Source organism: Chinchilla lanigera, unplaced genomic scaffold (genome assembly GCF_000276665.1).
Source record: "Chinchilla lanigera isolate Chin_1 unplaced genomic scaffold, ChiLan1.0 scaffold00025, whole genome shotgun sequence".
Taxonomy (NCBI): domain Eukaryota; kingdom Metazoa; phylum Chordata; class Mammalia; order Rodentia; family Chinchillidae; genus Chinchilla; species Chinchilla lanigera.
This window is the reverse complement of record NW_004955426.1, coordinates 19,282,671-19,307,930: the sequence shown is the minus strand read 5'-3', so window position 1 is coordinate 19,307,930 and position 25,260 is coordinate 19,282,671. Positions and strand designations below refer to the sequence as shown.

Below are 25,260 nucleotides of genomic sequence, written 5' to 3'. Positions count from 1 at the left end.
TTTGCATGTAGTGCACCCAATTTGGCACTTGGAGGCTCTCAGTATAAGAAGCTGGCTGACACTACCTACGTAACATGAACGATAACTGCAGGAGTAAACTATTGAAAACTTTCAACAATGGAGAGTTCATGATCAAGTAGCCGGAAACTAGAAGCTTTTTTTACTAGCTGCCAATTATTAGACTCCTGTTACTTCATTTGTTTATCATTAAAAACAGCTGCTTCCACTTCAACAGTGGCCAGTATTGAAAAAGGGATAGTCTACTATGTAACTGCAAAAATATTTGGGGTTCACAGTTAAAGAAGTAAGTTTTTTTGGATTAAAAATAAGCTTTCTGGGCCAGGGATATAACTCAGTGGCACAGCGCCTGCCTTGCAAGTACAAGGTCCTGAGTTCTATTCCCGGTACTAAAAAACAAACAAACAAACAAAAATAAGCTTTCTGGCTGCGGTACTCCAAATTTACCCAAAGTTGGCCTGAAGAAATTGGGCTGTGTTATCAGATTGTTGCTGGTATCAGATGCATACACCAGCATTTGTCATTCAGTTGCTGGGAGAGGGCATGGTGCTTTACCCACCAAGAAGGGACTCTGGTTGTGAGTGTGTATTAGCAGAAAACTCTTGACAATTACATGGAGGCAGTGAGAAGGTGCATTTGTTCTACTCAGAGAACACTAGAGCGGGGTGGACACTCTGAGACGGTACTATCTGGTGGTTTAACACTGTGCTTTTTGGAACTCCCCCTTGAGGCCCATCTGCTACACTCCGGTGATCACGGAGCTCTGGGGTTCTTTCTTTTCCTTTTTTCTGCATATCCTTTGTTTGAAGAAGTTTCCATGACTAAAGCAAGTACTGAAATAGGAATTCAGTTCAGTTTTCTTACTAGGTAAAGGAAGAGGTGAGAACACTTTTCCAAGGTGGAAGGACTTACAAGCAGCTCGGTTCACTAGTTACAAGAAGCTCGGTTCAGGAGAGGCCCCAGCATTAAGGAATCAGCAGTGGTAGACAGTGGGTTGGGATAGGAGGAAGCCAGAACTTGCCAGCCTTAGATATTCTCCTTGTTTTGTCCTGGTGCCACCCGTCCAGCCTCCACATCTGGGTCAGAACATCTTCCATGAGTGGTACTTATCTGTATTACACAAGAGAAGCAGGATACTGTCTTACTTTTTTCCTGTTTTAAAATGGCAATAATAAAACTTGCTTCATATCATCACTATAATAATTAAATGACAAATAATTGGCTCCAAAATGTGGTAAGCATAGACTGGACTTTAGTAAACACCCCTTCACTGGCGGCTGGCAGTGTTTGTGTTGCTCTATTGCTGCTGAGTGGTTATATTTTTCAAACTTCCTTCTTGAAAGTAGAAGAAATGGTGCTGGGTTCCACTTTTCTGAAAGCTGCAGAATATGAACTGGAAAAAGTTTGCCTTGATAAGGTCATATGAGGAAAAATTGAACCTGAAACTATCTAGCAGATCTAATTAGTGGCCAGTTTCCAATAAGTGGTCTTTCTTGACCAAATTGGTAAAAATCTTTGGATTTTTCTAGATCTATTGGAAATCTGGTTTACAGCAGCCAAAGAGACTTCCAGTGAGGCAAGAGTGGAGGTAGGGTAGAAGATAGAACCTTGAGAAATTCTTTAGCAGAAGAGGCAGTTCATTGTCCATGCTGGAAGCTATTGGCATGCTGCAAACCACCCCTGAACTTACAGGAAACTTTATAATTTCCAAAGTCTACTACTGACTGGGTTCACTTGCTCCCTGGCACTACACCGGGTTCCTCTATGCAACTTTGTCAAGGCACAATCCATATCTGCAGAGAAGCATGAGTGGCGGGATCAGTTGTAGAAATAAATTGTGCTGCTTGTGAAAGCTCTAAAGGAGAGAGCTTTGTGAGGAACTACCTAACGCATTTTGAGAAAGAAAAGTACTCAGTACATCATATTTCCTGTAGATCTTTAAGACTTCTACTCTGTTAGTGTGCAAAGCGGTTCTGGACATCTGGGCTGATACTGGACATAAATTCAGGTATAGGAAAGCCAGCCCTTGGTCAGCACTGGAAATTGTCCTTACTTAAACTGGCCATTTGGCAAGATTTCTTTCCTTGGAGCAAATATTTCACAGTTTCAGTGTGGAGAATTCTCTAATTTAAACAAGTCATCACATGGGAAAAATAGCTCTTGCAAGTCTTCCTTATTGGCAGTCCATCTCTCAGTTCTGAGTAACCTTCATTTCTTCCTGCATATGTGCATCAGACATTTGTTGGATGTTGCCATTGCCAGGTTTGGGATAAGGCTGGGGAAGAGGCTAAAGAGCATGGCCTGTGGCTGCTCAGAGTTTACAGCTGCTTAGAGGCAAACTGGAGAACCCCTCATGCACAGCAGTGTGATGCCTGCTCAAGGCGTGGCCAGAGCCATGCCAGTCCAGAAGAGGGCCTCTGCACAAAGTGTTGTGTGTGTGTGTGTGTGTGTGTGTGTGTGTGTGTGTGTGCACGTACAGAGAACTAGGAGTGTACCAGGAAGCTCACCAGAATGATTGGTACCTCACCTGCTCTGAAGGATGGGAAGACTTGCTTTTCAGGATTTTTGAGATAAAAACAGTATGTTTTTGCTTCCTAGAATTGCTTAGCAGAAACATTTCTGTCAAAACTGGGACAGCTTTATCAGAGCTCAACAGGATCATCCCTGATAAATGGAGCTTTCTCTTCCCACTCTGTCCCAACAAGGCCTGGCTCAAATTCTTCAATTTCTGCTGAGCTTCTGGCACTGTCAGCAATAGAACTCATGTCTCTCTCCTTGGGAATTATTTGAAACTTGATAATGATGTTTGCATGTGTTCATCTTACATAATGCACAAGTAGATCAGCTATTTTACAGGGGCAAGAGTCTTTTTCACTATTTGAAGAAGGGTAGAGTAGAACCTCTCCATAAAGCCTCATGTATTGATGTTCCTGGTTGATCTGGTAGAAACAGAAAGACTTAGCTGGATCTAGGCTCTTTGTTTACTATGAGAATTTGGGAAAAGTACCCAGTGTACTTGAGCATAAGGTTCTTCATTTATACAATGCCACATGGTAGTATAAGCTTATCTTAGAATCATGATGTGTTTAGCACAGGACCTGAAGTTTGCCAAGCCTTTAATGTAGGTTTTGTTGAAAAAGTTAAAAGTGATACATACCTGAGTAACTCACTTAGAAAACTGAAAATAACTTGGTGGGCTTATGTCCTTTACAAAATAAATAAATTGTTGTCTTATTTAGCTTGGGCTGTTGTAACAAAATGTCATAGATTTGGCTTCTTAAACAGCAGAAATTGATTTCACATTTATAGAGATTAGGAGTTCAAGATCAGAATGCAGGCAGATTTTGTGTTTGTGAGCACCCTCTTCCTGGTTTGCAGAGGGTTACCTTTTTGCTGTGTTCTCTCACACACACACATAGACAGGGGAGAGGCAGAGGGAGAGGGAGATTCTGGTATTTCTTCTTTCTGTAAGGACATTAATCCCAAGGCAATGTCCCCACTCTTATTTAAGCCTAATAACTTCCCAAGATCCCACTACTGTGTAGAGCATTAGAGATCAATGGATGAATTTGGGTGAGACACAAGCATTCATACCATACCCACTCTCTTTCTCAATATTGAGGGAATAAAAGGTTGAAGCAGAGGAGAGAAAGGGAGAAATGAGAAAAGAAAGAAAGAGCTAAGGGAAACAGAAACTACCTTTTGCTTTCTGCTAACTTCTCATCTGTGTTAGCCTCCTGCTAGTCCCTGAGTACCTGAGAGGACAGGGAAGTCTTAGGTGTAGACCAGAAGATGCAGCCTGGGGCTCAGGCCCTGCTTTGAGGAAAGGGCTGCATACTGGCTGGTCTCCACCAGTTGCAGCCAGGCAGAGTCCCTTTGAAGAGACCAGAACCCAGGAGAGGGCTGTCCAGCCTGGGCGGGTCCAGTGTGTGGAGGGGGATAGGGTGATAGCTGTTGCCCCAGTTTCTGAGCTCAGTGAAGAACTAGAGGACTGAGCAAAGGTCACACCTAATCCACGTTGATAAGATTCCTGTTGATCCAGTCTGCCAGTGCCTCTTTCAGAAATAAGAGCCCACCTGGTTGGCTGCACAAATTACACAGAGAGATTTCAGAGTAGATAGTGGTTTTAAAACATTCCCATGAGCTTCAGGAAAAGAATGAGCAGCTGATAGTGGAATACAGATTGGTGGGGAAAGTAAGAAACCATTGATTAAATCTTTGGATACTTCTTAGTGAGTTTATACTTCTCCATGCAAAATGAAAAGGAAAATAGAAAATATTGTTCTACCATAGACAAGGTTAACCATCTGCCCATTTATAAATATCCAAGTGGCTTCCTTGCAATGTTTACATAGTCCTAATTATTTTTCAGAAGTGTTATATCAAAGTACAGTTTTATTCTTTTTTAGCAAACTTCACAATAGAATTTGGGCTTATTTAGACCATGATAAAACCATTCCTTCCTTTCTCCTACCTTCCCTCCTTCCCTCCCTTCCTTCCTGCCTCCCTTCCTCCCTTTCTTCCTTTCTTCCTTCCTCTCTTGTCAGTATTACTGAATATGTTTTAACTTCACATAGACAGTGGAATGTAGGATCCAGGAAAGGTCATAGAGCAAATCAGTGTAACCTAGTCCACAAGGTAAAGAGCGCTGGAGATGGGGGAGGATACACTTGTAGTTGTCGCAGTGGAGCCTACTGAGACAGGGGCTTGTTCTAGATGCTAAGTGAGGGGGAATTACCGAGCGGCTCAGCTCAGGACGGGAGGGAACTTGCCAACAGGAAAAGATGCCTACAGGCTGGTGAGCACCTGTAACAGAAGATGGCTCCCCAGCCAGTATATTTCAGTTGCTTAGTTGCCCAGGTAATAGTTCTGTTCCAGTTCCAATTGTTTCTGTCGCTTTGAAATGGCTGGTCACTGTGATGCACATTGTATACACCAATCCCCAGTTCACAAGCCATTCTGCCTCTGTACTTCCTGCTCGCTTATCCCATATAAGCCCTAGACCACCAGAGATCAGGGCCTAAGATTCTGGGAATGATCTCGATCAGTGCCCATTGATATAAATAAATCTGCCTCCAAACCCTGGGTGTCTTTTTGTGTTTCTGTTTGCTGTTGCACATCCATTGCCCCATCAGAGGTGTTCAGGTCAAGGTTGGTGGACATAACAGAAATTAAGAAGGGAATGTGAATTTTGCCAGTTGGCTCCTGTGTCTGCCCATACCAGAACTGCAAGGTGCTCATGAGGCAGACACAGGAGGTGTGGATGGTTGTATTCTTGAGAGAATCTTCCAAAAACTAGTCATGACCTTTCCATCAGCTGTCCAGGTGTCTCTCCTCTTCCACTCTCCCAATCAGTTGGATCATCTCTGTCCAACTCCCTAAAGTATTCTGAGCCCACTGCAGCTTTTCAGACTTGACCGCCACTTGGAGGAAACATTTCCAAGTGGGTGAAGTAGCAGTTTATTCCATTTTGGTTTTCAATAACCACCTTACCACTTTCAAGTTAGGACCTGCTCCATAACTCAGTATTGTGGAATTTTGAGAATGATTCTATGCAGCTTCTTTCATTTATTTCCCACTGTCATTCTACAGCTTCTTCTGGATTTTGCCTCCCCAGCCATGATCCTCACATATCAAACCTTCACATGAAACCAGTTACTTGCCTTGATCACTTACCCTTTTTCTTTGGACCACTTGAAACTCTTTTTTGCTTTCTTAAGGCAGGGAGCTCTGGACCTTTACACTTTTCTAGCTTATCTATTCTCTAGTTTCATACATGGTTCCCTCTGTGGAAGATGCAAGAGGCAGTGTGTTACACATGAAAAATGCATTAATCCAGGGTAGAGAGATCCCTGGGCATCTGAATGGGCAATGTGATTCAGTGGGCTCTGTGACTTTAGGGAAGTTATTTAACCAGCCATTTTGTGGATCAGTTTCTACTTTTGAAATATGCATTTCAAACACTCATGAGGACAAATGGGTTGGCATTTAAAAGCCTGGTTTACTGCTTTGCTCAAAGTAGGCACTGAATACCTTGAAGAAGAAAGTGGAAGCTCCCATCATATTTAAAATATCTTTTTAAAAGTGGGAGATATATTTATCAAAACAGGTCATGATTATTTTTAAAGAACTACTTTTTGAACTTTTGGTTCAAGTTTAAATTATTTTGCTCATATTCATTTAAGTTGATCTCTTCTATTTCAGTTATGTATGTAAGAACAGTGCGCGCTTCCATTATGAAACGTAAATTATACTTTCAACCTTGCATTGTTACAAACTTAAAGGTACAGTGTGTAACAGATATATAAAGAATTAGCCCACTGTCTTCTGCTTCATGTCCAGACAGTCTTGGCACCTCCAAGAAGCAGGAGCTTCAGAGAGAGAAGTGGGAGAGGAGCCACAACTTACCAAGCAGAAGCCTTTCTCGGCGTTCCATCAGCAAGGAGAGATGGGTGGAGACACTGGTGGTGGCTGACACGAAGATGATGGAGTATCATGGGAGTGAGAACGTGGAGTCCTACATCCTCACCATCATGAACATGGTGTGTCAGGCTTCAGGGGAGGGAGGGATGACTGGTCAACAGTTATTAGAAATGTCCTCCTTCCCGTAGATGTGGGTCTATTCCCTAAGTGAATGAGGATGGAAACTGAGGACAAATTAGTCTTTCCCTAAAACATGTGTACATGGGAAAAATGTAATTGATATTTGCATAATTCTATTTGGCATGTACCAAGTGATTCAGTCCTTTTAGTATGACTTTGTCTCGGTGATTATTTATGTTGGTATATAAATAATGATCTGAGACAAAAAGGGCTAGAACAGGATTTCCTCAAGGTAGCGTGAGAATTGGAATGAAGTTATACTGCAATTCTTAATTTTAAGTTTCTTTACACTATTGATGTGTTTTTTCTTTTGTTTTTTTTTTTTTTGTTTTTTTTTCCCGGTACCGGGAACTGAACTTATGACCTTGCGCTTGCCAAGCAGGTGCTGTGCCGCTGAGCTAAATCCCCAGCCCCAATATTGATGTGTTTTGTCTTCCCAGAGAAGGCATCTATCCTGCTGAAATGGGGAAAAGTATTCACTAGAGTGACTGAAAATAAAAGAGGGGGAAGCCCTGAGTTAGGGAAAAGGTCAAAGAAAGGCATGAATCCCTCACACACACAGCCAATCAGTCATCTTGAAGGATTATTTTTAAATAAATATCATAGATGAGATTGAGCTATGGGCATACCTTACACTTCTCTGCACTATGCCAAGAATTCCCGACCTGTTTATTTAAGTGATTACGGTGCTGTTTTTCCCCTCTGGCATGGATATATATTTTTTGTTCATGCGGGTTTAATGGTTTTCCATTTCTGATCCCAGGTCACTGGGTTGTTTCATAACCCAAGCATTGGAAATGCAATTCACATTGTTGTGGTTCGGCTCATTCTCCTTGAAGAAGAAGAGGTAAGGAAGCGTTTCCCCTCCACTCTTTTGCCTTATATCCTCACATTTCCTACCTCTTTTTTTTCCTAAAAGAACTCTTGAAAACCAAGGAAGAGGTTTCCAGATAAGTGTTTGGAAGCCCAAAGAGAAGAAAAGTATTTATGTGTTATTTTTTGAGAGTTCAACAAAAGTGAATTGAAAATGGAGAATATTTCCAAATTATACACAGTTGGAATCACCTGTCATGACACATAATAACGTGAAAATAAGAATCACCATCGTGGAAGTACACTAACTCATTATATGGGTAAATGGTTTCAGTAAAAAGAAACATAGAAATGTTGAACATTTTGTACTATTAATTTGCCTGTGACATATTAGCGTATGTTTCTTAGGCTTGGGTCCTCTTGGCTGCACTTTTGCCTTTGGAGACTTCCTCTATTCTCAGAAATTGACATATTCACACGCTGAGACTTCTGGATGAACCTGCAGTCTGGATCTCTTCCTTGAGTTCCTGACTCATATCCAGCTACTTACTTGATGCCTAGATGTATTATAGTCTGCGTGATCTGGAAAGTTTAATAAGTCCAGAATGGAATTTTTGATTGCTTCCTGCCCAAATCATCTCAATTCTTCCTCCTTTCACTCCCTGAACGATTTCTTCATTCATCTCAACAAACTGTGCTACTATGTATCACCAGTTAAATTACCCAGGAGTCATTTTTCGTTTCTTTCTTCACATCTTTCCAGTCCAACAGCAAAGCTCCTGCCTCCGAAGTGCTTCTCAAAAAGATCCACTGTTCATCGTCTCTACAATCATCACATTGGGTTAGGCCTTTGCAGATCTTGTCTGAGCTATTGCAGTGAACTCCCAAGTGGTTTCCCCCTTTTCAGCCTGGCTTCCATACTGCACTGTCCATGAAAGATCATTTAGCTACAGCCGTAATTGATCATCTAAAATAAATAATTGAGTTGCTCAACTGCAGCAAACAAACAAACAAACAACCTTTAATGGGTTTCTGTTTGCTTTGGAACAAATTCAGAATTTCTTTCTGCACACTTTCTCAATTTTGCCTCCATCACCCACCCAGTGGTTCCTTACGTTACACTCTCCCTTATTGCCTTCCTTCATGCTCTCTGGACTTCTTATAGATTCCAGAACATGAGACACTTCTCAGCCTCATGATCTGTGCATTACTGGTTCCCAGCACCTGAAATATCCCTCTGCATGGATGGCACCTTCACATCCCTCAGTCCTTAGATTAAACATTGCTTTGTCTTTAGAGAGGTCAAAGTGAACAAACCCCTCAAAGCCAGCCTCTTGCTATTTTCTATCACAGAATGATACTCTCAAAATCCATTATTATTACATGTATTTATTTGCTCTTTTCTTGCTTATCTCAGCCAAGGCTAGATAGAGTGTGAATTCTATGCGTACAGAAAATGTTTCTTTATTCTGTTATATCCCCCACATCTAACAGAGTGCCTGAGATGTGAATAAGTGAATAACATGAAATGCAATGAAAGAAGGAGCCAGCTAACCTGATGAAATGCATTTGCAATCTATAGAGCTTAATCATCAGGTGATATATGCAAAGAGACATATGTGAAGGAGAGCACCATTTAGCTCTCTATCAGGAAGACTTGTGGTCAAAATGCCAAGTGTTATGGTTTGTGTCTGGATGTTCTCGCAAAGCTTCATGCAGTCATGGGGCTTTTTTTCAGAAGTACCTGAATCTAGACCGTGTGCTTGATTTGTAGTGCAATGCTGGGATTAAGGGTACTGGGATTAAGGGTGGGTAATTGATTGCTGGATAAGTCCACTGATTGGATTGGCATTGCCCTAATCCCAGTATCCTGCATAACTTTATAAGGGACAGAAAGAGGCTTGTCTCTCTTTCCCTCACTCATTGCTTTTGCTATTTTCCACCATGAACTGTTGCCTCTCTGCCATGTGCCACCCTGCCTTGGAGACAACAATTGGAGACTTCCTCTATTCTCAGAAATTTACATGCTCACATGCTGAGATTATGGACTAAAACCTCTAATTAAGGACTAAAACCTCTACAAACTGTGAGCTAAATAAACCTTTAACTCTGGGTGTCAGGTATTTTGTCTCATCAATGAGAAAAGCAATTAAGACGGCCAGGCAGGATTTACAGTTTACTTAACAGGAGAAATCTTCTCAATAAGACACTAATTTAAGAACATTCTCTAGAGCTTGGATCCATTTTTCCTTCTTTCCCCATCAGTACTTTTTCCCTTTGTCACCCAAGACGTGTGTTTTGGGTATCTTGGAATACCAGTGGGAATGTCATTTTTCTTCTTGTGATCCTTTTGTTAGGAAAAACTTTCCAAAATTTGGAAACCAGCCAAATAAAAATTAGGTATCTTTTAATCACTATCTGACTCTGTGATAATGTAACTTTGATTATTACTTGTTATTTCATCCAAGATGTGATAAAGTTAGATGTTAACTGGTAGAAAACTGAGAGGCTGTGTAGACTGTTTTTGTCTAGTAGAGATAAAAATGATTTATGTCCAACAAAGAATATAACCTTATGCCTGTGGTTTTATTGGCTAGGAGAACTAAAACTAATTTTGCAATTTTATTCCAGCATATTTTCCCACTGCTTATATATATATTAGCCAGCATTCCATTTGCTAAACACAACGTCTGACTCACAATTTAAAGGAAAAAATGTTTAATTTAGTTCACAGTTTGGGGAGATTCAGTCCATAAGTGTCTCCAGTGCAAGAACATCATAGTGGAAATGTGTGATAGGGGAGAGCTGCTTAGTGGCACCTGGGGAACAGAGCAGGGGAACAGTCCCTGAGAAAAACAGGCTAGAGATCACAGTGTACCAAGGTCACACTTCCATGACCCACCCGGACACACCTAGGAAGATGCTTTACTAAGCTACTAGACAGCCCTTAATCCAATGGTGTTGACAAATTAATAGTCACATCATTGTTGCCTTAATTTTTTTACCTGTCATTGTATAGGTTTTGCCATCTTGCTTGTCTTCTCACCTATGAATTAAATGTCTTTAACATGTGACCACTATATATTCATATAAAAATTATATTTTTAACTTTTCAAAAATTATACTTTGCTAACTTTGAGTACACATTTTTCAGTCTTTCCCAATGGCTGAGCATATGTGCATGCTTAGATACAGATGTGTGGAAAGATTTAACATTATTAGACCAAAAATATGAAAGTTCTTCCACATATAAGAAGGAAAAAACATTGCCCTTGAAGTCCAACAGCACCCCTGGCAGGACTTCAGATGTGGTTTTCACGGATGAGGCTGTGTGGAATTTCACATCTCTCATTCTCTAGAAACAGTACCATCAGGACACATTAACTCTGGCTTGCTGCCAGTGAGGTTGTTCAGAAAAATATGATTGCCACTACCTCCCTGAATCAGTCGCAATTACATTGTTTTGCTTCTCCACCTGATTCTGCAGTCTCAGAGAGACACAAATGATTTGCTGTAGCATGGCTTTCTACCTCTCCCTTGCCAAACATTATTCTTATTGAAGCTTTTATACTCTCCAGGTAGGAAAAGATTCACAAGTTGACAGCAGAATATCATTCACAGTCTCCTTTTCCTGATTCATAGAAAATAGTTTAAGCTATCTTCACATCTCTGACTAATGAGCATCTCAAGCAACTGTGAGAAGCAATGATGGCAGCCCTTAACTAATATCAGGGTGGCAGACAGGCATAGTCAGGAAGTACGGAGTAATGTACTAGACTGTGACTACTTTGAGCAGAGACCTGGGTTCTCATTTTAACTCTGCCATCATCCAGTAGGCCGGGGTGAGAAAGTTACTTCACTGCCCCATGCCCCATCAGCCATCTGTCAAATAGTATGTGTGTTGATTTCAGGTTTGTTGCAAGAAGAAAAAAATATAACACAGGACACATATTTTATAAGATTATTTATAATAGTCACCCAAAGAATCATATACAAGAGAGTGCAGGAAATCTGTTCACATGCTAAAGACCAGAGAATCCAGCTGAGGGCCTGGATCCCACAGAAATGTCCTGCATCAGTTCAGATGAAGACCTACAGCCCATAACAATGCCTCCTGCGAATCCAGCTGGAGGCCTAGAGACACCACAATGTCTTATGCAGGCCTGTTTCACAGTTCTGTGCTGGGAAGGCCCAAAGTTCAGTGGTGGAATCCAGGAAGTCTATGCCAGCAGGATGAAGGATCTGTGTTAGCAGGCTGAGGGATATGCACTGGAGCCAGGAAGCAATGCTCAAAGTAAAAACCAGAGCTCCCCTGAAAAGTACCACAGCCATCTTCAGTAACAGTGAGGTTTCACACTCCTCTGATGATCAGGATAGCCAAGTTCCCATCAGGAAAGCCAACGTGACAAGCTTCTCCAGAAGACTGAGCAGTGCACCATCTTCCCCTCCAGAGCCAGGAATTGATGCTCAAAGTGAGGATCAGAGCTCCGCCAAACTGCACCAAAGCTATTTTCAGTGCCAACAAGTCCTGAGCTCCTCAGAGGATGAAAACAGCTGAGTTCACCAGGAAAGCCAGTGTGACAAGCTCCTCCCAAAGAACCAACACCTCCTTACAGCTTCTACAGGTTCCCAACAGCCTTTCTTCTTCCTCTCCAGTTCTGTCTCTTATGCTGCTGGCAACACTCCTCAAGTGGGCCTCCCACCCCGAGAACCATGTTACTCAGTTCAGTGGGGGGTTATAAATTGACAACAAGTGGTCAATCCACTACACTATGCCAGCCACTGGCATACATTCATACAAAGATGAATGTAAATCTTATTTTCTGGGTCCTAGAAACTTCTAAACTAATGGGCAGTAACACCCAAATTTAAAAAAAAAAAAATCTGAAATTGCTATGGAAGGCGTTTTAGATGTCTAAGCTAGGATTCAGAGGATAAGAAGGAATTAGATGATGTAGAAGGACATTCCAAGTAACGGGACTCACAGAAGCACTGGCTCTAGTGTGTAAGCTAGCACTTTGCAAGGAGAGACATTAAACAAATCACTGATATTGAACCACAGAGTGAGAGGATGAGATATCTTGTTGAGATATAAAAATAGAGTGTGATTATGCTGGAACCAGGAGAGATAATAGTCAATCCCAGTACTCTCTTTCACTCACACCTGGTCTAATTACATTGTTGTCTGTCTCTGTATATGACATCGTCATCCTAATTGTAGAAGCCAGGATCTGGAAGACGTCCATGACACCTTCTTCTCTCCCTGTCATATCTAGTCCATCATCATCAGTTGCTGCCAACTGCATGTGAAGGTCTCCATTTCCGCCATTTTAACTCAAGCTAGTTATTTCATCCCTGGATTATGGTTGTAGGTATATACTTTCTGGGTTACTTGAAACCAGTTGTATTCCTTCTAATTCTGTTTCCTCATTGCAGCTTTGATGATCTCAAAATGGTAATCTGGTTATGTCTACCTTTCTGCCACCACTTCTCCAACTCCCAGCCCTGACTTAAAGCAGTGCAGTATTTTTCTGGTTTCTTTTCTCACTTTCTGTATGCCTCCTGCCTTACTGTTGGGTAGTACCTATCCTCCGCTCATCATGATTTTTCTCAAAAATGGTCTGGCTGCCTGGACTATTTTTCTTTCTGTCTTCACTTAGTTATCACTTTATTGTTAACACTTCAGATTTTCCATCAAGTGTTCCTTCAATGGGGAAGTCTTCCCTGACCTTCAGCCTCCATAGAATCCTATTATACACTGTCATAGTGCTGAACTATTTCTCCTTCCTAGAGAGTACTGCAATTGTAATTTTACATCCATTTGGTTCAGTTTCCTCCATTAGTATGTAAGACTTAAGGTGAAGTATAATCTGGTTTTGCTCACCATTTAGCCTCACTAGTACATAACAAATCCTCAATACATATTTTTTCAATAACTGAAGGGAAAGAGTGAGTAAACTGAGGCCAACAGTGATGGAAACAATGATCCAGTCATAGCGGGTCTTGTAGCTATGTGAGGGGATTTGGATCTAATCCTACATGAGACTCTTAATGACTCCAGACCAACAAATAAAATGGAGAGTAAGATCGGTTTGGGGCTCTGTGGAAAGTTGCATGAGGTAAAGAGTACTAATGAGGATGACTAAGGTAGTTCTCAGTTAATAAGTAACTTTCTGTGAGTCTTATCTTTTGTATTCTAATCTTATCTGACAACCAACACTGTTTTGGGCTTACTTTTCTATGGTGGGTTCAAGAGACTTCAGGGTTAAACTTGAATCCCCTATCAGTGCCATGCTATAGGCAATAAGGGTTTTCACCACATTTTGAGAATAAATTGGGTAGTTGGTTGTGAAACTCTCAAGCACACTGGAGGTTGTCTCAAAGAACAGGTGGTCAAGTTTCATGGCAGTTGTCTTGGTTACTTTTTTTTTGTTGCTGAGACAAAATACCTGATGCCCAAAATGAGGAAGGAAAGGTTTATTTAGCTTACAGTTTGTGGAGGTTTCAGTCTATACTTGGCTGGCTGTAAGGCAGAGTGGCACATGGCAGAGGGCAATAGTTCATGGTGGCAGAACAGCAAAGCAACAAGAGCCAAAAGAGAGAAGTGGCAGAGAAGAGCAAGCCTCTCTCCCTCCCTTATATTGTAGGCAGGCTACCCCCATCCACGAGGCATGTACCACTCCCATAATCTCCATGCCCTCCTCTTGCACAGGCTCAGGATGAATACACAGTAAGCACCCTGGATCCCTGCTGAATCACACAGTTAACCTTCTAAACTTCTCAAATTGACACAATGAACAACAACATCCCAGAAAGGTAAGGGCATGTCCTTTTCACCCCAAGATGCAGAACTTCTGCGTCACTTAGCCAAACCTCTAGACTCCCCAAGTTGACACAATATATCAAGGACAACAATCCACCCTTTGGCAACTTGGCAACCAGACATATTTCTTTAAACCAGTTTTCAGATAAAAAGACATTACATTAGAACCATAAAATTTCGCCCCCCAAAGACTCATGCACATCCCTTTATGCAAAAAGCATTTTAGTCCTTTAAGAGTTGGCAAAGTCCTAACAGTTGCAACATTGCTGAAAAGTCCAAGTCTCTTGTCTCCTCCGAGATGTAAGGAAAACTCTTAGTTGCAAGCCCCTGTACAAATGAAAAGTTAAATACTTCCAACATTTAATGGCACAAAATAAACATTTTCATTGCAAAAGTTACAAACAGGGGGATACAAAGCATTGGGACCAAAGCAAGTCCAACATCCAGCAGGGTTAACATTATGTCCTGTAGTTCCATGTCCAGCATCTGAAGCAATCTGTGGCACATTGTGAGCTCCAAAGGACTTGCATGAGTCCACCCCTATTCCACTTCCAGTGGTTACAGCTCCCACAGCTTCTCACTCTTGGGCCTGCTTTACTCCCTCCTTGCAGCTTTCCTCAGACAACCCGTTTCTGGCTTTTCCAAACTTCTGAGGTCTCCACTGAACCTCTGGCTTCTCCCTCACAGCTTCACACACTGCCCTCTCAGGGGCACACTGCCTGGCTTCCCAAGCCTTCTGCTGAAATCGAGGTGGAAACCTCTTTAACCTCAGAACTCTTGCATTCTCTATACACCTAAAACCAGGGCCACATGGATAATGCCAAGGTCTGCTGCTACCTGGAGCAGTAGCCAAGCTTTCCTCTTTTGTGGCCATAGAGGTCAAGTGCCTGGATCACTGGGCACTCTGAATCCAATTATGAGGAACGAATCCTCTACGCTGCTGCCATTCTGGAACCTGGTGTGGTCGCTGCCACCAATCTGGAACCAGGTCCAGCCCCGCCACCATTCTGGAACATGGCACCCTGTGGATTTCTTCTCAAAGCAGTCTTTCACCTTTGCAGTTTTGAGGCTGCGAAGACTTGCTGCTTCTTGTGTTGCCCTCAGGCCATCTTTTCTATTCTCTTGTTCCTCAGCAATGGAGATCTCCTCTGCTGTATCTTTGCAATCCACAGCTTTACTGGAGCTTCCTTTCTGGCCAAACTCACAACATTTTAAATTATCCTGCTGGGTTCCTTGCTCTTGATTCTCAACATAAATCTGGCTAAAAGCCCCCAACAATAGCCATGCCACTGTCTCAACATTCAACTGCCTTGAAATTTCTTTTGCCAGAATAATTAGTCCACCACCCTTAATCTCAGTCTCAGGCAAAGGCTCTGGACATAAGCAAAACGCAGACAAACTTTCTGCTAAGCCATAACATAACATACATAACATACATGGAGTCCAGCACCCAATGCAGTCCTTCTTCCCAACAGAAACCTCCCAAACCCGGTCTTTACTGTCAGGATTTCTATCAGCCTTCTGGGCTTCTGAGCTCTGACCAGAATCTCCCATACAGAACAGCCAAAGGGGTTCCAGCTCTACTCTTTCAGATGGCATCTCTGAACCTTTCCAAACACTTCCCACAAGCCATTTCCAAAGGCTCTTGAACCACATGGTCAGGTATAGTCACAGCAATGACTCCACTTCTCTAGTACCAAATTCTGTCTTGGTTACTTTTTTTGTTGTTGTTGCTGAGACAAAATACCTAACAGGCTCAAAATGAAGAAAGGAAAGGTTTATTTATCTTACAGTTTGTGGAGGTTTCAGTCTATACTTGGCTGGCCTTAAGGCAGACTGTAACATGGCAGAGGGAGGTTGTCTCAAAAAACAGGTGGTCATGTTTCAGGGAGGTATAAACTCAGGTACACAAAGTCATGCTCTAGAAAGACATGTCAAACATTTACAACACTAGGGACTAAGAAAACAAACTGATTTCAGCTCTGAGCCAATTTGCTCTCATCTCCATCCTGGCTTCTTCCAGCCCTGGGTTGAGCTCTCATTTTCATTTTATAATACCAATCCTGTCTTTCTGACTTTTAAGTCTCTTCAGGACTTGGACACAACCTCACTTCCAGCCCTTTTCCCTTTAGAATAGTTCATTCAGTGGCCTCTCTGCCAGGGGTTAGGGATGAGACTAAGCTCTTGCCTAAAACTTTGATGAACAGCTTGAAATTATAGAAATCTACAATGATTTATAAGATTCACAATTGATTTCACTGCCCCATAGCTTCCTACCTATTGGTAAATTAGTTAATTTGTCTGCCTTCATTTCCTCATTTTATAAAATGGGGCTGATAGTACCTATCCCACTGATTGCTGTGAGAATCGTGTGGTATATGATGCCTCACGCTTTAAGTACTAACACTTACCACAGTGTGTAACTTGTAGAAAGCACTCAATAACTGTTTCTTGTTAGTATCACCTTTATTGTTCTTATCATCATCATCACTTAGTTCCCACAGCAACCCCATAGACTTGTTACTATTTATACAGATTTTATTAAGACTTCTAAGTCCTTAAAGAAAACAAAAAGCCTAAGGGACAAGATTAGAATCATTAGAAGTTGTGGACTCCTTTTAGGAACAGGATAGAGGCAAAGATGGAGTGAGTTGAATGAAGCCAAGTGGATCCCAGATGACTGTGCCCTCTAGAGATGGGACCTGAAGGTGTCGGGCTGGCTTGTAGGAGTAGCAGCAGGGCTAATGGACAGGAAGGATACGATTACCTTTGTGGAAAAAAAAAAATTATACCAAATGATTTAGCATTGTGTTTACTTTGGAGTGAAAGCCTGTTGATTTTAGAAATCTAGGCTGATTGTTCCCAACTCTATCCTTCCAGCTGATGTGTTTGACTGTATTAACCTATATAATTATTGCTTTTTCAAGATAAATGTAAAAAAAATTAGCAAAGAAATGTTAGGCTCATTCCTTTTTGTTTAAATCAAATATGTTTTCTTCTGATAGTCAGATGAATTATTCCATAGGCACATGGGAAGTTTCCAGATTTTACTATTTTATTGCCTGTCTCATTTATATTCATTATCTTTCTTTCAGGAGAATATACTTAGGTAGCAGAGCGTGGTCAAATTGTTCAGTGAATCAAAAGCTGGTACCAGAAATGTCCAGAGGAACCAATACAAGACTTTTTCATTATATAAAGAGCTTAGAAATTCAGAGAAACATTAAAACAACAGCCATGTTCTTGAAAGATCATTTCCTACCTCCCACTAGAGGTGACTTCTATGAGCTGTGCCTAATTTTCTGCAGCTCAGTTCCCAGTCCTATAAGGTTATATATTCAAATTTATAGAAAAAGGGAAGTAGGAAGTGAATTGGACTATCTTAAGAAGATGAAGTGAGAAAAAATAATAAATAAAATCATTTTTGTTCTTTTTGCAAAGAAAGAAAAATAGTGAGGATGGGGTCTTGTTCTTATAAATTCAAATAATGACCATCTACCTTGATGAAAATGTTTAGCAAAGTCCTCCCACATTTTTTGTGAGCTAGCATAATCTCTTTGAAGACCTTTTGCATCTGCGTGTGCTTAGGTAGGGCCACATTTTCATAATGCATATCTAATTACTCTCTACAGTGTTTCTGTGATCAAGTGCATTCAAGAAACAGAACGATCCAGAGTTTCTTGGACTTAACCTCTTGAGAGACTTAAGAGGCTGATAGGGCTGGAAGAAAAAGTTTGCTCAATAAAAACCTCTTGGAAGAACTGTGACATTTAGTAGAAAAGTAGGTTACCTGGAAGAGGCCCACTGAACTTGTGTTAAATGCCAGAGAGTGCAAAGCAAAGTTTTACAGAGCACCAAGAAGCCCAGCTGAAAATTATCAGCTGCAGAGTTAATCATGTATTTGCTTTGTCTGCAAGCAGTACTTACAAAAGCAAAGATGAAAAAGCAACCAAGACTTTGAAGGTAGATTTCAGGTTCTAATACATTTTCTTTCTCATCAATGGCTGTCTTTCAGGTTATTCCAGATTTACTCTTGTTGGAGAGTAGGAATGAAAGAAAAATGCCCTTATTGAGATCTCTTTCCTTTTCAGCTCCTTTCCCTCTTTTTAATCCTTCCCTAATAGCCCCTTCTGTTAGCAAATTTCAACAACCATTCAAACCTGACTCATGTATTTAGAGCATTCATCTTTGAAATGGTTCTCACTTTTGCTTTATCGCCTATTTTCCATTCTCCTCCTCATTCCTTTCAAGAAATAGGAAGAATATGAAATTTTACCCTATTTTCAGACTCGAATGTTACTCTGCAACCCTTTTATGGGTGTTATGTTGGCAGAAGACATGAGATTCTTGGATCAGAAATAAAGGTCTTTATTACTCATCACTTAGAATGATACATAAAATTTGTGTTTGCATCTGTCCTTCTTGTCTCTTACATCTCACAGAGGTGAAATGGGCAGCCCAGGTGGATGTTGTACACACAGTGGGTTTATTACAACTAAGGAGCCCAAAGATAAGGAAAACACCATTCTTTAGAGAGGACTGCAAGCAAATTTTTCCAACTTTTGCTCCAGAGAGAACCATTACTTGGTTGTTTGCATTATAAAGGAATCTGCTTTCCTCTCTGAAAGAAGACTGCCTTTGAAGGCTGTTGCTGTACAACATAATTGAAATGAACAAAATCTATCAGTGCTCCCATTCAGTTGATGTGAAGAAACAGGAAAGCCTGGTAGAGAACTGTCTCCCAATAATTCCTGTTATTATAGATTCTCTGCTTCAGTCTCAAACTTTTGACCCTTTCCCTTTCGTCTAGTAAATAGGAGATACAACTTTTTTCTTGACAATAAAAAATCATTTCACCAGCCAAATACTCATTTTTTTCCTGGATCAAGACATTCTGTACTCCTTGGGTGATGTGCAACCTCAATTCTGTCAGAAAACCAACCATATACAAGGATATGTGCAAAACCTGGGATAAGGAGAAGTCCCAGTCCTATCCCTGCAGGCACAGAGTTTGATAAGTAGTCCAGTAAGTGCTATCAAACACATGTGTACAAGATGTGTTGGCAGACCACCTCATCCAGATTAAGGCCAGCAGGGAAGTATTCCTGGTCAGGTCCTGTCTGAGTATTAAAGTATGAACAGAGACTGAATAGGTTAAAGGGTATAAGAGAGAAAAGAAAAGCACCTTGAGAAGAGGGACTATTTTAAAGAAAGGAAAGTGAAAAATAGCACAGTGTATAAACATATGTGTGCTGAAGGAGTGTTAGCATCAGCCATTTAATGTTCCTGGAGCATAAACTGATACATTGCCAATGAAGCTAGGTCTCGAAGGCTCTTCAACTGCAGCTCATGATGAGGAGAGATTTGTGTTTGACTAAAATAAACACGGCATCAGTGAAAAAGACAGATTTGAATAGATCAAGAAATAAAGGAGGAAAATTTAAGAGATACTATAGTTACCCAATATGAGAATGAAGATTTGAGCTAAGGGCAGTAGGTGGCAAGGATTGAGAGGAGTTAAAATTAGTAGAAAATTATGAGAGGTTTTGATGCAGGGAGAAGAAGCCAGTAGGAAGATACTGCTATTCTAACCTGGGCAATTTGATTACATGGTGGTTCTTGTAATTGACTTGGAGGACACAGGAAGAACCTCAGGTGAATGTGGGACATGCTGAGTTGGATGTACATGTGGAGGCAGACATAAAAGAATTTGTGAATCTAAACTCCAGGAGAAGTTTGGAACACTTTATAGGCTTTGGAGTCAACAGCATACAAGTGGTTTCCCAAAATATGACTGTAATTGGGAGTGAGCTAAGCAATGAACAAAAGGCAGAAAAAGACCCTTAGAGGGGCCTGAGAAGTAGTAAGAGAGGAAGAGGACAGGGTTTGAGATTTCAGAAATAGAGGCTTATGCCTCTGCTTGCCTCCTCACTAGAGGTGGGATTGTAAGATGACAAAAAATATATATATATGTATATGTATGTATATGCCATAATTATCCATCACTAATTGTTAGGTCTTTCAAGTTATTCAAAGCAAAGAGTTTAAAGTAGTTTTTAATGGTTTGGAAACCACCAGTCCCACTAGTGGCTGCAAACATGAATTCTGAGCCCTGCACTGCCAGCATTTTCTGTGTAGGTTGGTTCTTGTACTGCCTCTGTACAGACTAGGTTTTCCCATTCCTCTCTTTTCTTTTCTTTTCTTTTCTTTTCTTTTCTTTTCTTTTCTTTTCTTTATTATGCATGTTTGCAGAACATACTGACTACATTCATTATAGGAGGTTGGTATATGTACATAACACATTTTAATTCAACTTTTCCTCCTTCCCTCGACCATCTTTTATTTTTCTAGAATCAGAGTCATTTACTTATAAGACCTTATAAATTTAATCATCCTATATATAGACTGAAAACCAGACTAATAAGCCAAAGAACATATAAAACATGTGTAACAGTTGTACTAAGTCATGGTACACTTTTAGATACACTGCCTTCTGCACCGGATTACAATACCTTTTTCCCCCTCTTTTTTCCTATGATAATATCTGTCTTTTATTTTGGGAAGAGAGAGAGAGAGAGAATGGGTTTTTCATATAAGAGAAACCATGTGCTATTTAAGTTTGTGTGTCTGAGTCACTTCATTTAGCATTATGATCACATTGGATGCACTATTCCTAAAGTGCTTCCTGGGGACTGGCTCTTCATTACGCTGAAAAATTTGGATGTAGAATTTAAGCCATAACATCTAGAAAATCACTCTGCTTTTTCCTTACACAAAGGTGTCCTTCCTGGCACTGACTTTGGCCGATGAATGAAGGAGATGGAATGTTTGTAAACATTCACCTTTCTTAGACAGACACTCATGAATTGGTATGCAAATTCTTCCACACTCGTTGCTCAAGACAATATATAAAAGGAAAGTATTCAAAAACTGAGCTTTTCAGAGTTGTATGCCCCCATCAGGGGATCTGTGTGTCAAGATAAAACAGGGCTTCCTTGTCTTCTCCCTATCTAGCTAACCCAATAAGTTTTCCTACAATAGGTGCTTAAAATAGGGAAGGTAATTTTAGAGTGGATATGAGGATTTGTAAGTATGTGGGTATGTGAGTGTGAGTATGAGTGTGTAAGTCTGTGGGTCTGTGTGGGTTTGTGGGTGTGCAGTTATAAAAGTGTGTGAGTATGTGCATTCTTCTTACCCACTGTAGCTCTTCAGAGAGACTAGAGGTTCCCTTTTATTCAAAGCTATGTGTTCTCACACATAATCAGTAGGGAATCCACAAAGAACCATACTAGAAATGCTACATGATCTTCAAGTGGAACCCTCCTGCCAGCTATTAATTTAGGGATATTATTGCATTTTTTGTTTTGAGATGTTGTGGAGTCATATGCAGTTCTAAGAAATAGTGCAGAAAAATTCCTTGTACTGTTTGTCTGATTTTGCCCAGTGGTGACACCTTGTACAATCTTAGCACAATGGTTCAACTAGGAGATTTCTATTCATACACACACCTACTTTATCCACATTTCACCAGTTTTACATATACCCAGCAGTACAAGTATATTAACTCTATGTAATTTTATCATATGTATGGAATTGTGTGACCAACAGCACAGTCAACATTGAGAACAGAATTATCATTGAGGCTCCTTTATACCTTTTGGTCCTCCCATCCACCTACTCATCTAACCCCTGGAAAACACTAATCTATAATTTTGTAATTTTAAGAATTTTATATAAATAAAATAATATAATATTTAAGCTTTTGAGATTGGCTTTTTTCTTATTCAGCATCATTTCCTTAAATTGTATACAATTGTTGAATATATCAAGAATTTGTTGCTTTTCCATGGCATATACCAATTTATTTAACCATTTGTACATTGAAGAACATTTGTATTCCCAGTGTTCAGCTGTTATAAGTAAGGCTACTTGTGTTACTTAGCTTGATTACTGTAATAAAATACCTGAGATAATCAACTTATAAAGAGAAAAAGGTTGTTTGGGCTCATGGTTCTGGAGATTCCTGTGACAAGACAGCACATATCATGGCAAAGGACACATGGTAGAGAAAGCTGCTCACTTAATGGCAGGCAGAAAGCAAAGAGGAGGAAGAAGAGATGAGAATATCACAATCCCTTCAAGGGCACACCGGCAGTGATCTAATTTCTTTCTATTAGCTCTAACCTTTGAAAGACTTCACCATCTCTCAACAGTTTCATGGGCTGGGAACAAAGCCTTTAAAACATTGCCTTTGACAGACATCTGTTCAAACCCTAGTATTTAACGGTAGGGTTTTGTGTGAACATAAATCTATTTTTCTAGTATGAATACCCAGGAAGACAGTTGCTAGGTTATATGGTAGTTGCTTGATCATTTCCTAAGAAACTTCCAAACTGTTATCCAAGTTGGCTGTACTGTTTTACATTCTCATTAGTAGGGTATAAATGATTCAGTTTTATCACACTTTTATTAGTGTTTGGCGTTGTCATTCTTTTACTTCAGCCGTTCTGATAAAATTGTAGTGATGTGTCACTGTGGTTTGAATTTGCGGTTCTCCGAGGGACAATGATGTTGAACCACTCTTCATGTGCTTATTTAGCCACTGTGTATTCTCCTTAGTAAAATGTCTCTTCATAGATTTTGCCTATTTTCTAATTGTTTTTTATTGTGTAGTTTTGAGAGTTTCTTTATGCATTTGAGATATGAACCTCTGGTGATATGAGGTTTACAATTATTCTCCTTGAAGCTCCTTTTCCTCTTCAAGCTGTTTCTCTCTAACCAGAAGCCCAATTCTGATATGATGCAATGTACCAGTTTTTCATTTTTTGGATTATTAGTGCCAAGTCTATAAATACTTTACCTATCCCTAAATTATCAAGATTTTCTTTCATTATTTTTTCTAGATGTTTTATAGTTTTACTTTTTATTGTTAAGCATGTGATTCATTTTGAGTTAATATTTGCATCATCTGTGAGGTTTGGATGCATATCTAGTCACTGCAGCACTATTGATCTTTTTTCTAAGAGAAAATAATGCCGTATTATCTTGATTTGAATTTTTGACTTCAGGTTTCTTAATTCAAGGCTTATGTTTTCCTTTTAATGGTAATGATCACCTTCTGACCTTTAGTTTACATATTCAAGAGATGTAAACATAATATTAATTTAATTGAAAGTTTAATGTCTACTACAACATAGAGCTCCAGTGGAGTAAGGTACAAATGGTATTCGTAGGTGTGGTAGTTACACCGTTAGCACACACAATATAGCTGCCTATCACTGTGATGCTTGGACTTCACCCAGTGGTACATGTCATTGTGGAAAATTTCCCTAGTCAAATTTGGTTTGGCTGAGAGTTTTCCATGCTTTGTGTGGGCGATGTCCTGCATTGTAGAAAGGTTTAAGGAACTGGATGATGTGCAGCAAGAAAAAGACAATTTTGTGGTAGGAAGAAAAGATTAGGAAAAGCAAAGTTATTCTTTTTTGTACAGAAGATTTTAGAAATTACCATAATAATCCAGGAAGGATTGTAAAGCATAGTGATTCTCTGAAAATAGACATAGTCTATTTCATTTGTTCAAAAGCTTACATTTACCAATTTATTGTACTGATTACATCCAGGCCAAGGTTTTGCCCTTTTTAGTTAATGCAAACTCTTTTGCTTTGATTTACTTAATGTCTCTTTTTTAAAATGTATGATTCACTATTGTTTCAGTCTGAACTCTGTTTATTTTGAGCTGGTCCTACTTTCTGAATGTAGCTGCTCCCCAGAAAGAAAGAAATGGAGAATTTGAACCAAACTATTTATCCTTCAATTTTGTTGGGTAATCTGTGAGAAAGCCACAAATCTGAAAAATTGGGGCTGAACTGAGGGCAAAGGGAAGGAACAAGTCAGATAGTTACATTATTAGAATCCCACTGGGTAGATGTGATATAAATGAGTCATTCAGGAGACTACCCCTAGGCTGAAATAGATGTCAAGGTCTCATGTAAAAACCATGACAGATGATGTGCTAATCCCACAACACAAATATCATGTACTTCTTGGTTCCTGAAATGAGAATCTCCCATTTTGGCCTTGCCTCCTAGCAACTTGCACACAATGAAACAAATGCCAAAATGAAAAGATTTGAGAGACAGGTGCTGTAGCATGGCAACATTAAATCAGGGAAAGTGATTCAAAGGTGCTGTCAAATCTTAATGAGGGCTGGAGAGTTCTCTTTGAGCTTCCTACTTTGCCTCTGGTAGTGGAATTGAGAGAGGGTGATTTTTTGTTATTGCCAAGTGCCACTCCAGTTCAGATGACAGATGTCAGGAGAATATGGCTGAGAGCTGATGAGATCTCCAGTTATCAGGCTGTCTTTAGAAGATTTTTGTCTTCACTTTAGCAATTACTGTACTCTAGTTCATAAGCAGTCACAAATGTTCAGAGCCGTGCTAGGTATTCTTAGGGATCTAAAGAGAGTTTGGGAGTTTTCGGATACATGGCTGTTTACAAAATCAAATGAGATGAATTATTTAGAAGCCGTAGGACACTAAGCACTTGAAATGTGGATATGTTTTTATATAATACTCATTAGGACTTGGATATACAGAAAACCTGATAATCTGGACTCTTTCTCTCACACTTAAATGTAATTCCGTGTCATTCCTTCTTGGCAGTTGCCTTTGTCTTTCACCTTAAGCTCTCTCTGCCTTTTAAACATTTTAATTTCAGTTTTTTATTATTGCATGTTTGCAGTATATATGGTGTGTCTGATTGAGGGAATTAGTATGCATATATAACACATCTTGATCATTTTATATCCCTTCCCCTTCTCCCTAACTTCTCCTTCCCTTAATGCCCTCCCCAACTCTAAAAGCCTGCCTTCTTGCTTTCCAACATATCTCCTTTATCTTTCTTCCTGCCCTCCTTTCTTCTTTCTTTCTTTTTCTTTGTTTCTTTTCTTTCTTTCTTTCTTTCTTTCTTTCTTTCTTTCTTTCTTTCTTTCTTTTTCTTCCTTC

General features: G+C 40.1%; 1 protein-coding gene across 1 annotated transcript in view; it reads left to right on the top strand.

The window, feature by feature from the left end:
- Positions 1-25,260, top strand: part of Adamts12 (ADAM metallopeptidase with thrombospondin type 1 motif, 12) — a 325,593-nt gene that overhangs the window by 163,950 nt on the left and 136,383 nt on the right. Inside the window, exons 4-5 of the mRNA XM_005386164.2 lie at positions 6,361-6,560; positions 7,385-7,468. Of these exons, the coding sequence (XP_005386221.1) occupies positions 6,361-6,560; positions 7,385-7,468 (284 nt within the window). The remainder of the gene's footprint in view (positions 1-6,360; positions 6,561-7,384; positions 7,469-25,260) is intronic.